Source organism: Centruroides vittatus, unplaced genomic scaffold, assembly GCF_030686945.1.
Source record: "Centruroides vittatus isolate TY-2023 unplaced genomic scaffold, ASM3068694v2 contig_9, whole genome shotgun sequence".
Classification (NCBI taxonomy): Eukaryota; Metazoa; Arthropoda; class Arachnida; order Scorpiones; family Buthidae; genus Centruroides; species Centruroides vittatus.
The window spans coordinates 192,563-205,823 of record NW_027122589.1 but is presented as its reverse complement, the minus strand read 5'-3'; the positions used below and the strand labels follow the sequence as shown (position 1 = coordinate 205,823).

General features: G+C 31.6%; 1 protein-coding gene across 1 annotated transcript in view; it reads left to right on the top strand.

Annotated features, from left to right (window-relative positions):
* Nucleotides 1-8,882, top strand: part of Sec61alpha (SEC61 translocon subunit alpha) — a 34,111-nt gene extending 25,229 nt beyond the window's left edge. The window contains exons 7-12 of the mRNA XM_067280868.1: nucleotides 5,127-5,287; nucleotides 5,354-5,494; nucleotides 5,576-5,632; nucleotides 5,705-5,896; nucleotides 5,980-6,127; nucleotides 8,649-8,882. Coding sequence (XP_067136969.1) covers nucleotides 5,127-5,287; nucleotides 5,354-5,494; nucleotides 5,576-5,632; nucleotides 5,705-5,896; nucleotides 5,980-6,127; nucleotides 8,649-8,764 — 815 coding nt within the window. The 3' untranslated portion in view covers nucleotides 8,765-8,882. The remainder of the gene's footprint in view (nucleotides 1-5,126; nucleotides 5,288-5,353; nucleotides 5,495-5,575; nucleotides 5,633-5,704; nucleotides 5,897-5,979; nucleotides 6,128-8,648) is intronic.
* Nucleotides 8,883-13,261: the final 4,379 nt, after the last annotated feature.

Here is a 13,261-nt window from a genome sequence, read left to right as displayed (position 1 = left end):
AAAATGGTTTGCCTGTCTGTTGGATAGCTACTTATTCATTTTTATTCTGGAATTACTATTATTTTTATTAGCTTTATTCAAAGAAAAAAAATTACAATAGATATGATGAAGTAATAGTAAAATACATCTTTTGTATTTGTTAATATTAAACTGGAATGACAGTTAAAATTTGAATCATGAATATTATTATAAAGTATTTCACTCATACTCAGTTTATATGAATTAGCAAAATATTAATAATGTGTTAGCAATAAGTAGTGATAAATATAGAAGAAAAACAAGCAGTTATTTATTGTGACATTGTCACAATGTAAGTTTTAATCATATTTTTGATTTATTTAATTTAAAATATATGCTCTCTGCCTCAAATTAATACTTTAGTATCTTGGCCCTGTACATCATACTTTTCGATTAGAAATGGGGTCATGCTGATCATCTATCTAACTCCTTTTCAGGGAAAAATTTTTGAATTGAAATAATGTGACTTCTGGTTTGCATTAGAAATTCATATATAGTTAATCAGGGCTTCCTGCCCATAAGCTGTCCATATTTGGTTTTGAATATCATTTATCTCTGTTCTTCAGGTTAAGGACAGACAGACAGACAGACAATAGTGGGAATTTATAGATCTACAATTTTTTCAAATTGCATCTTAATAAAGCTACTAAGTTCTATTACTGCAACTTATTCTTATATGACATGCTTACAATACAGTAGAGCATCGATTATCCGACCCCCGATCAACCGTCACATCGGTTAACTGACCACATTCCTAGTCGGCAAATTCAAATGTCCGCTAGCGATGTGGCTCTACAATATTTGGCTATGTCTTGGCTACTTTAATATTATTTTTGTTACATTTTTGCGTGTTTTAGCTGGCAACACCGGCTCGACCATAAAAGGAAGACCAGTATTTAAACCAGGCTTCATTTTCTAGTTTTCTTTATTTTTGTATTCATTTTGTGCAAAATAAAGAAATATTTTGTAACGATACAATATTAAAAAAAAAATATTTAACGATATTTAAAAAAAAAAATTTGTTAGGCTTAACATCGATGAAAATTTAACGCGAAGTAGGTTAATAGTGATATACTAATTACATGGGATATACTAATAATGTATTTTTTCATACTTTTCGGTTATTCGTTTTTTCAGTTATCCGACCAATCCCAGTCCCTAATTGAGTCGGATAATCGATGCTCTACTGTACTTGTAAATTTATAAACCTGATTTTGAGGATATATAAGCAAAAGTTAATAAACAAAAAAAATTAGATTAATTATTTATGTAAATAGGATATGAATATATTAATGTATATGTTACCGGCAAAACCCGATTTTACGCCAGACTAGTTTGGCGTAAGCATGTCAGGCCAAACTAGTTTAGAATTACTATTCAAGTATATTAATGGTTAAATATATTAATGGTTAATTTAAGTTCATCATAAAACACAAATAAGTTTATTTTTAATTTTAGTTTGATTTAAAAAATTATTTTTATTATTTCGTTTGAATTTTTGAAAATATTTTTGAAAGTTAATTACTTTTAAAAGTGCATGGCTTAGTAAAAAAATACAAATTGATAAGTACTGATTAGCTTATTTTTATTTTATAGTTTTGTACAAATGTTGTGTCACTTCTAATCAATACCGTTGTAGGGTTTGGAATCGCCTAGGCATGCGATTTCCGCCCTGGTTTATTTATAACGAACTTTCATAACGGAAAAGCCGTTGGGATCGGCCGTTAGAAGATCCGTTGTGTTTCAAATCGACGACAGACAGGCGATTGGCCGGCGGGAAGTGACCGTTGTCGGCCGTTGTGGAAACTTTCAAATTTGATTGGCGGACGATTCGAACGTTGGGACTATTTAAGCCGTAGTTTCGGTGGGAACGGGGGCTGGTATCGTAAGCTCGTATCGAGAGTTTGTATAGGGATCGGCTGGGTTCGTGTTGGGAAGATCGGATCGGATCGGAAAAAGAAGATCGTCGTTATCGAAGTGCTAACTAACTCTCTCGTTGGACGCCACAGAAATCTGGGGAAAGTAACTTCAGTGTTTTAGTACGAACTTGTTCATGACTCAGAGGTGCTGTTAATTACAAGTCTGTTTGTGGAGGTCGTAAGGAGTTTCTTTCGACGAATTTGTACGGGAATAGTCGGTTGTCGTTGGATTAGTGTTTGTGCTTATTTAATTGTGACTCTAATTTGTATTATTTTGTACATTTACTGTAAATATAAATTTTGTGTTTCGTCAAACCGACTGAGTGGTTATTTTGAACATTACTAACCGTTTTTGGTTAATTTTACCCTAGGTATCGAAAATGGCGGCTCATCTCCGATTTCAGCGATCAGAAGACAGGGAACAGTGGGGACGCATGTTCTAACCTAACCTGACCTATTCTAATAATTTTGTTGTTAATAATTATGGTAATTTATTAGAATAGGTTAGGTTAGGTTAGGTTAGAACTCATGTCCCCACTGTTCCCTGTCTTCTGATTGCTGAAATCAGAGACGAGCACCACCTTCGATGTCTAGGGTAACATCAAACCCGTTTTTTTGTAATTATGTAGACTATGAATAAATATTGTTCATCTAATTGATTGCCTTTTAATTTTATTTTAACTATTAATATATTTAACCATTAATATACTTGAATAATAATTTTAAACTAGTTTGGACTGACACGCTTATGCCAAACTAGTTTGGCGTAAAATCGGGTATTGCCGATAATGTGAATGTATTTATTAATATTTTGTAAAGAATACAAACCATTATTAAAACTCATTGGTTTTAATAACAGTTTGAATTCTTTCTGGCATGCTTCAGTCAGGTTGCAAATAATGTCACAACTAATATTGTAGTGATATGCATAAACATTCACTTCTTTCAGATCCTGTTCTGTTGAAGGCTATGCCTTTTTAACTTCAGGAACCATGAGACACCACACACATTTTCAATTAGATTGAGATCTGGTAAATTCTGGCCCAATCCAGCATCTGTGTTTTCACTTATGAGAACACCCTTAGTAACTTGAAGAGTGAAATATTGGGTAATTGCTCAATATTTCAAAGATATTGAATGGTATTAAACCAGAAGTGTACACTTAGCTGTCTAGATGTGTGGCAAGATGTCAAATCTTGTTGGAAAAATGTGTGACTCTAATCTAATGGCATTTCTGGATATGTTGATGACATGATGTCTAATAACAGTATTATACTGATTCATAGTCACTGTCATTCATGAAGTAAAAACCTTCCAATTCCTTTGTAAGTGATTGCAAACTAATCATGATTTGGAGTGCAATCATCAAAAGTATGTTCCCTGAATAACAAAAGAGCATACCTTTTTGCACCTTGTAACGTATAGCTTTTTGTTCACTTTGCAGCAAACTGATGGGTTGGTCATTGGATAATGATAAATGGCTCTTGTCTGTAAATGACATCAAATTGGACAAAAACAGTGACAATGTTCTTGGTCCATGCTAATCTTTCTTTCATTATCTGTGTTAGTAGTAGTTTCTTGTTGGTCTATGCCAAAATTCTTGCTTTACAGAGCCTCTTATGAACAAAAAGACTTGTGACCACTCCTTTAATTAATGCTTTTAACTCCATAGACAATTCCTGAAATGTAGCAAATTATTTTTTGAGCTCAAACAATGAAGAATTTTGTCATTTCTTAGAAAAAGTGTATGAGGCCACTTGTATATTATCAGTGTTTCCGAACATCTTGAATTTACCAGATCTACAATTAGCTTTGCAATATTGCAGCTAACAGTGAAACAAGAACAGTTTAGTCTCTGTTTAATTTGAGTTGTATTTCTTCCTTGTGTAAAACTTAGGAAAAAGAAATGCCTCAATTGTTTGTCAGTTCATATATCTTGGACATACTATACAGTTTATTGTCAATGCGATACAAGTTCAAATAGCACATAGCAATAGATTACATCAAAATGAACAGTACACTGTGTGTGTGATTTATATCAGTGGTGATATAATATTTGACAATAAGGATGATACAATGCTGATTCAGCATTTCATAACTGTTACTTGTATTCATTAACACTAAATTTAGCAAAAAGTATGCATTTTTCAATAGATGTACACTACTTTAGAACACTCGTGTAATTTTCAGGATATAATGATTTCAACATGAAAATATCTCTAATTTTAGTTTGTCAGTCTAGACATAAATTGTTTTCCTCTTTTTCTCTTTCTACTCTATGGGCACTGAGAAGACTTCCCCCCCTTACTCATCATGGGTTCAGCCAGGTCCACATTGGGATGATCATGTGATTAGATGATGAGACATATTTGGAAAAGAACATTCATAAAAAAATTCCTGGGGTTGCTTGCCCAGATTTGATTCTGGTCCCCACGGCAGCAGGCTAAACCTTAATTGCTTTATCCTTCTTGCATCTAGACATGGACCAATAAAAGTAAAAATTAATGTATCTATGCTCTCTCTCGATACTCAGCAAGAATTTGGAAGTTATTAAGTAACTTAAAAATTTTTTACTTTTAATCTTTCTAACAAAAAAAAAAAAAACATTTTATTTTCTCTTCATGAATTATTCTCTTTCTTTACTGACTTTCGGAGGTGAGTCAATAAATACAGAAGTAAAAAGTGAAATATTTATTTAGAAAAATTCAACATACCATGTGCTTTTTGCCTGAGTTATGAAGCTCAGGCATCTTCAGTTGGAACAATATTGACATTGTTATATTAATCATAAATCTTTAACATCATAGTCACAGAAAGATTCCTGTAGTAAGACAGTTTTATCACAGCATGCATCTATCATCATACCTTTATTTAAATGAATGTTATCATATTTTATAAAGGTCACATTATAAAATATTTTTTAAAAATGGTTAATTTTCTGTTTAACCATGTTTTTTTTCTTTTATACAATACTTTGATATTTATTGCTTTTACATTTGTTTACATCATAATTTTAATGTTATTTATTTATATTTCAGTATGCAGCATATTATTTACAAAAATTCAACTAATTTATTTTTAAAAATAAACTATGTATAATGTAGATATTTATAAAATAAGTTATAGGATTAATGAGTGGACATATTTATCATTAATCAATTTTAATTATAAATTATATTTGAAATATAGGAACAGAATTTGAAGGTGCTATCATTGCTTTGTTTCATTTATTGGCTACAAGACAAGATAAAGTTAGAGCCTTAAGGGAAGCAGTGTACCGTCAAAATTTACCAAATATTATGAATTTATTAGCTACAGTTATGGTTTTTGCCATTGTGATTTACTTCCAGGTAATTCGGTTATTGTAAAAATTATCTTTATGTAACTTATAATATCTAATATCAAAATATTTATAGGGATTCCGTGTAGACCTGCCAATCAAATCTGCAAGATACCGTGGTCAATACAGTTCTTATCCCATTAAATTGTTTTATACTTCTAACATTCCAATCATTCTACAGTCTGCACTTGTTTCTAACCTTTATGTAATTTCTCAGGTAGATATTTCATAATTAAAAATAAGTCTTATTAATAAATGTAAAATATGTAAGTAATTTTTTAATCTTTTTTTATTTCAGATGTTGGCTGTCAAATTTAGTGGAAATTTCTTTGTTAATTTGTTAGGTGTTTGGGCTGTAAGTAATAGTAAGCTTATATGAAATATATTTAAAGTTATTTTTTAATTTGATTATTGATTGTGATTTTAGGATGTTGGTGGGGCAGGTCCTGCTCGAGCATATCCTATAGGTGGTCTTTGTTATTATCTTTCACCACCAGAAAATCTGGCTCACATATTAGAAGATCCTATACATGCAGTTTTATATATTATTTTCATGTTAGGATCTTGTGCATTTTTCTCAAAGACTTGGATAGAAGTTTCAGGATCAAGTGCAAAAGATGTAATAATAAATATTAAATTTAAAGAACTATTTTACAATTAAATTACATGTTAAATTTTTAAAATATGAATTTTTTTTAAAAGGTTGCAAAACAATTGAAAGAACAACAAATGGTAATGAGAGGTCATCGTGAAAAGTCAATGATTCATGAACTCAATAGATACATTCCAACTGCTGCTGCATTTGGAGGTCTTTGTATTGGAGCTCTCTCAGTACTTGCAGACTTCTTAGGTATACTAATATTTAATAATTATTTTTAAACCATTTATTTATAAAAGTTATATCTTATTTGATTGTTTGATATATATATATATATATATAATGTATACACAATTAAAATGATTTATTTTATTTTAACAGTGTTTCAAGCAAATATCTTAAATTTATCTTTATATATAATAAAATGACATAAAAATGTTTTATTAACAAATATTGATACATTGACAGCCAAGATAAATTGGGTTTAAAATAAAAAGTTCATTACCCAAATGAACTAATTAAATTTTAATTCATTTGTGTGTATTGAAATTTTTAATGTAAGTATATCTATTAATACAATTATACTTAATATTGACAATGACATATGAATGATATGATTATCATCTCTGAAGAAATAAGTATTTTTTCTTAATTAAATTTTATGAAAATTTTATAGAATATGTGTTTCTATAAAGATAAATGTAGTAAACTTTAAATTTGATATTAAAAAATACATCAATTAAAATTTACTTGCTACAGGGTTCATACAAACCTGAAAAATCAGGGTATAAGATTTTCAGCAGGAAAAGTCAGGGAATGATATCAAATGTCAGGAATCTGCAAGTACTGCAGAATCCTTCTGTTGCTTTCATTCCTTTTTGATCTGAATACGTCTTTAAATTTGGTTCAGTATAGGGTGGTTTATAAAAACTGGAATGATCAAAATAATTGCAAGATTTGTTGCGCTTATATCTCATGAATTATAAATGATAATCTAATGATTAAAATTTGTTGAATAGAGTTTATGTTTGTATTTAAATTGTAGTGGGGTGTGTGGCTTTGAGGTTGGTTTGCAGTTATATATGAACACTGAAAATGGCAATGCTTCAGGCATGTGGGCAGTGTATAAGTTTGGATCACAAAGAGATAGGCCATTGAAGTAGATGTTGATTTATACAGAATGAATGATCTACGATATTATTTAGCAATAATAATGAATAAAATAGAATTTGTAAAGTTATAAGCCAATGAGTGTTTGAGTTGAAGAAAATTTTCATAATGTCGAAGAAATTGCAAAGGAAATATGAACAGAAATGTAAGAAACATATATCGTTGGAAAGAAAACTTTAAAAGGAATCAGAAAACCCCAAAATGGCTAATACTGAACAATGCAGATTGTATAGAGTGCATAAGAAAACCCAGCACGTAAAGTTTGACGTGAGTACTTTGAGTGCACTACTGTCTGAACTGATAGATATTGACTCGTGATAACCATCAAGACTATTCGTTTGTGTTATTAGAGGAAAGATAAGATGGAAAGACGGATTCATGCCTTAAACAATTTTCAGTTGTCCTGTATACAACCCTTCCAATTTTTTTTTATTTAAACGACATCTGGTTAATATTTCTTCTCTCTAGCTGCAAATTTTCATCTTCATATGACCTGCAGACTTTTGAAAGTATACCAAAATATTGCCATTGAGTTAGTCATGTTTTCAAAAACATCATCAACAACAATTTGCTTTCCTGCTAATTTACTCCACTGCTCCCATTATAAGTTTTGGGGAAGGATGGGAAGAAACATAATGATTATGATCTAATGGGTCCATGTTAGACCAAAAATAGCATGTGATAATTTATTTCTCCCTCCTCATTTTAAGAAAATTTGATTTTACAATGTGACATGTTTCCAAAAAATTAAAAAATTTACAAATTAATTTAAATAAAATCATGAAATTTTTTTATACGACGTAGAAATGACATAGCTAATTATGTAATCAATTCTATGCAAAATTTTTTGTTCTTTGTAAGTGAATAAAGTGTTTTTAATAAAAAGTTTATGTAATTGTGTACAAAATGGGCTTAAATAGACTTGGCCAAATATTACATAGTGGTAAGAGAAATGCAGAGACTTTAATAGATCAAGGAATATTGTCATAATTGGTCAGGGAATCACAGACGGAATTACCTGTATGGACCCTGTTGATATCTTTGCATTCATTTATATTATTTATTTACAAAATTTTTGCAGATAAACAAGACAAATGAATTCAATTTCAGCATAAAATTTTCTTTTGCAATAATGTTATTACATTTGAAATGCACTAAGATGATTTGATGATATGTTGAGAGAGATTTTAAATTTGTAATAGTGGAACTTTGTTTTGATATTGTTTAATAACCTTACAATTTAAAAAAAGTAAATCAAATTTAAATGAAAATCAAAAACTAATGCACTTAAGTAACTCAATTTTTTAAAGTAATAATTGTAAGGTAATACTTAAAAAAATTGAGGTTTCTTCAAAATAAAGTTTATTTAGAGATTACATACATTTTTAAAGTCATTAATAATTATATTAATTTTCATTCAGTGAAATTTTTGTTTTTAATTTTATAGAAAATTTAGCTTACAGATTTGATTATCTCAAAATTACATCTTATCAATCATATGATCGATAAGGTGTAGTTTTGTATACAGTATATGTTGCATGTGTATTTAATTGTGTAATAGTGTATTGGCGATACATTTATTAAAATTTTAAATTATTTACAGGTGCAATTGGAAGTGGTACTGGTATTTTACTGGCTGTAACAATTATTTATCAGTACTTTGAAATATTTGTAAAAGAGCAAAGTGAAATGGGTGGAATGAGTACTTTGTTATTCTGAGTTATTTTATTCTCTATGTTAAACATCAAGTTTACGTGTATTTTCAAGGACTGCCAGTTTACCTCTTGTAGTTGCTTGAAAAATGATTTGAATAAAATATTCGGTGACATTTATTGTATGCAGTTGTTATGAACTATGTATTGGTTATTGTTAATATCACTGACATATTTTGAATTTTCAATAATTAGTCAACAAAAGAGAGAATAATAGTTATTTTGAATTTTCTATTTTGATAATAAAATTTTAAGTTTTAACATTTTAATTCAAATGTAAAGTTATTGTCTTTAATTTAAATTTTTTACTTAAAATAAATTATATAATGATAAGCTCATTACTTAAAAGTAGTATAGAAATTGTTGCATAGATAAACTAATGTATTTTAAAAGGGGGGGGGAATAGTTTACATATTGTGTTATAAAATTGCAATATTACTTAGAAATCTATTATTATAAATTGTTTTTTTTGCTATTTTATACATACAAAATTGTAGATAAAATATTAGATCTCATTTAGTACACCAGTATGTAAGTTACAACGAAAATTAGAACATAGATAAGCATGTTTGTTCCTTATTAATAAAGAAAACAATATGTAAATTTTAAAATAGATTCAGTAGCATTATATATTTATTAAAGTTTTCATTTAAATTTCATAAAATGTATATGTCTGCTAATAATAAAATCAAAAATGTAATGTTATTTCACTAGTTTTTCAAAACTATAAACTGGAGTGAGAGGATAAACTATATTAAAGGAATATGAATTTTTACTTGATCAGAAATTTGTTAGAATTAATAATAAACATTGTCAGAATGTCTATCAGTCATTATCAAAATTCTAATATTAGTAGATCTCATGACTTGAATGTGTAAGGCGTTAGTCAGAAGGTAAATAAAAGATTTAATTTTTTTGTTAATGATTTTTTTTCTAATCTCTTCTTATTATTGTTATCAATAAAATATATCTCCTCACTTGGATTTCTCAAAATACCATTTAAAAAGATTTAAACAGCATTATCATTCATTTATATTAATCCATCTATGATGTATTTGACGATGAAATGCTTCTACTACTAAAGGACTACTAAATATACGAAATTTATGATTACTTTTTTCAATTAAGTCTGGATTCTTAACCATGATTTCAAACGTACTCCGTAGTGGAATACAATCTGTATCCTACCGCTTTTGAGCACTATCCTCAGTTCCGCGGTATTTTGAGCCAGGCATTTTTGGAGTCTGCCTTAAAAGAGCATCCATCTCAAGAGAATAATGTTACTTTAATTATAATTTTTTCGTAGTTTATTCCAAGAAATTAAACTATAAGAAACACTTGTTTTCGTTATTTACTCCGCCCTGTGAGCACCAAGGCCTTTTAATTATAAGTCCATCGTGGGTTTGGCAAGATCCACAATGGAACGATCGAGTAGAGGAACAGGCTCCGAAATAATGGGGACAGACACTCCAGAAAAATTTATAGAAATATTTTCCAGTATATAAATTAGATCCATCCGGATTTATTCCCTGGGTGCTCAGAGCTATAAACTGCCACCTTGATCAGCCATCCGGACGTCATAAAAAAAAATTGCTGGAGGATGCTGATTTTGAACATCCCATCGTATTGAGTGACAGATTTGATCAGTAATAATTAGCCATTTATTCCAGATAGTTTCTGGTAAGATATTGCATTTTAATAATAGTGAAGCAAGTTTTTATCTCTATATAATAGTGATGGAGAAGCGTGGATCAGGTTTAAGAGAACAATTTACGCTTAAATTCTGAAAATCTTAACTCGAGAAAGATTCGAAAAATCTTGATATAGGATTATATATACATACATTTACCTATTACACATTTACACAATGTTCTTTTAGAAATTTAAAAATGATTACCCTAATTATAATGTATCAGAATCGGATTTTTTTAAAACCTATCGAATTACCGTTTTACGTTAATTAGACATCGGTAATTCGATAACAATAACAAAAATCGTTAATGTTTTTTAATCTTAGAACTTTAATATTCTATATTTTATTACTGTATGAAAGCAGTAAAATTAATTTTGTGAGGGTCCTAAAAAGGGGGTCGTTATTTCGATTAATTATAAAACTTTTAAGTCGGGGAGCTTCGGGGGATAAATCGGACCGAGAACACGTGTCGGGGTCATAGATTTACCGACTCGACGGAAGGAGAAACACTTGTTCTAAAACAAACGAGGCACGATGTGAACGACCGAGGGGAATGTCCACCGAGTGAGAGAGGGGTTTTGTCAGGGTGCTCGTATACAAGAGTCGGGATGTAAACAATAAAGAAAAGGGAGGAGAGACTAATGGCCAAGGACACCTGTTAGATCATGTGAGCCCGGGACCGTTTCGGGGGGGGAGTAAGCGAACACAAAACATCTGGCGAATCAGTCGAGCCAGATGTCCAAGAATGAGGGACAAACGGTATAAATTATGAGCGTAGTTGTCAACGTCCCGGTGCCATCCCTGACTGGAATTGGTTTTTGTCTTGTTTAGAAACAGAAGAATGACCAATCGGAAAGAGGGACACGAGACCAATCAAAAGGGAAATCGTATAAAATCCCCGAATCAAGACAGAGAGGGAGAAGAGGACAGAGATGTCCACCTGCCTAGAACTGTTCGTCGGAACGTCGATCAGCCGCCAACTTCGTACGCCGACGTCCGACACCGGTTCTACGGACTCTTCTTCCCCACTGCCCCGGGGCTTCATCAACTTCCAACATCATCCCGCATCCGACCGCTGTCATCTGGAGCTCTCGCCCGAGAGACGATCTAGATCGCATCTCGTCATTTTATAAGTTCATTTTAATGTTAAAATAAACGGTTCTTGTAAGACACTTGTCTTTGCCTCCACCACCAGCACCCACATACGATCAGTCCCTAGGTTTTCCTGTTGTGCAATTAACGTATTTCCCCTAAATGTCGGCAACTTACACTGGTGTCCGAGAAGTGGAATTTTGAGTCCCCAATCTCCATCAGTTCGCCGAACTTACAATTTTGAGACATTTCAAGTCACTATGATAACTGATTATTTTCTTACAACTTTGTCCTCTGGATATTTGAGAACCTTTTTTCCAAGCTTATAATGGAATGGCCGGGTCCCAACGTATCCGGGTCTTTTTTTGACATAATCTAAATAATTGTGAAGATTATGTAAAGCTCATATCAGTGTGTGGTTCGTACTGGAATATGGCTATCAGATGGTCCTGACTGCACGTGTGTTTGTTTAGTAAAGTTACGGCAGCGCAACACTTGGGCGATCTGCCTAGGGGAATGCCTTCCGGGAGGTCTTTTTAAGGGTAACTGGCCCCAATTCAGGCGTTGCAGACGTGGAGAAAACCCGGAAAACTCCACGTGGCCAGCCCGTCCTGGCGAGGTGCGAACCCATGACCCAGTGTTCAGAGAACGGGACCGCTTGGTCACTGGTGGGTCTCCTTCATTGTGAATCTCGATAAACCAATAAAATAGGCAAATGGCTACCTCAGTTTCCATCAAGCTTAAAATTAAAAACATATAAAAAATCCAAGCATCAAATCAATTAATTATAAGTAATTTATAATGCATTGTTAAAAAACAAATTGATACTGTAAGGAAGTCCGAGCGTTATTTTTATTTTATTATTATTTTTTTCGTTTTATTATATTTTGTTTGGGGCTTATGTTTATTTAGGACGAAGGTTCCCCACCACTCTCTTATTAGTAACGAAAAAAAGAAGATAAACCAACTCACGAAGGAACGAGCGCCGTAGGAAAAAAAAATCTCGCGCACTTGCGCTGTCCAGCGGAAATAAACAGTCCGCAGAGAAAAAAAAATGGAGGGGGAAATCCCCACACTCACTAGTAAAGAAATACTTACTAAACCGTAATAACGTCCCAGAAAATTGTGCTAAATACTTTGTAAACGGTTTATAAGCTTTTGTCGGAAAATTATAGCTGCCAGAAAGAAACTTAATGTTAGAAAACTAAGTATGTAAATAAGGGGAGTAACCCAGCTGAGTTGTGACGTCACCTCACAGCATAAAACCAGCACGTCAACTGAAGAAAGCGAGGTGATTCCTGGCCGAAGTCCCGATTGAGAATTAGGCGATCCAAGGTGTTAAAGAGGAATTCGATTGATGATTTGACGATAGCGAAAAGATTGAGAAAACAGGTTCCTAGTATAGTGAGGTGACGGATAGACGTTTAGTTCGTAAGAGATTCTGTTCATAGTTCCTAAGTATTTGATTTGTCGAATTTTCAAAGGGGAATTAAGATTAAGTTAAGCTAAGTAGCTGAGTTTTATTGTCGGGTTGACTTGTTGATTTTTGTTAATAAATTTTTTGTTTTGGATTATAGACAATTGTACATAGTAAATTCTAATTTACTAATTTAAATATATTTGAAACTTTGACTTGATATTTGTCGTTATTCTTACTAATTTTTTTCGGTGCACGCGTAAAAGCCCAGGCCTGGCAAACTAATCTCGAATTCGCGTAAA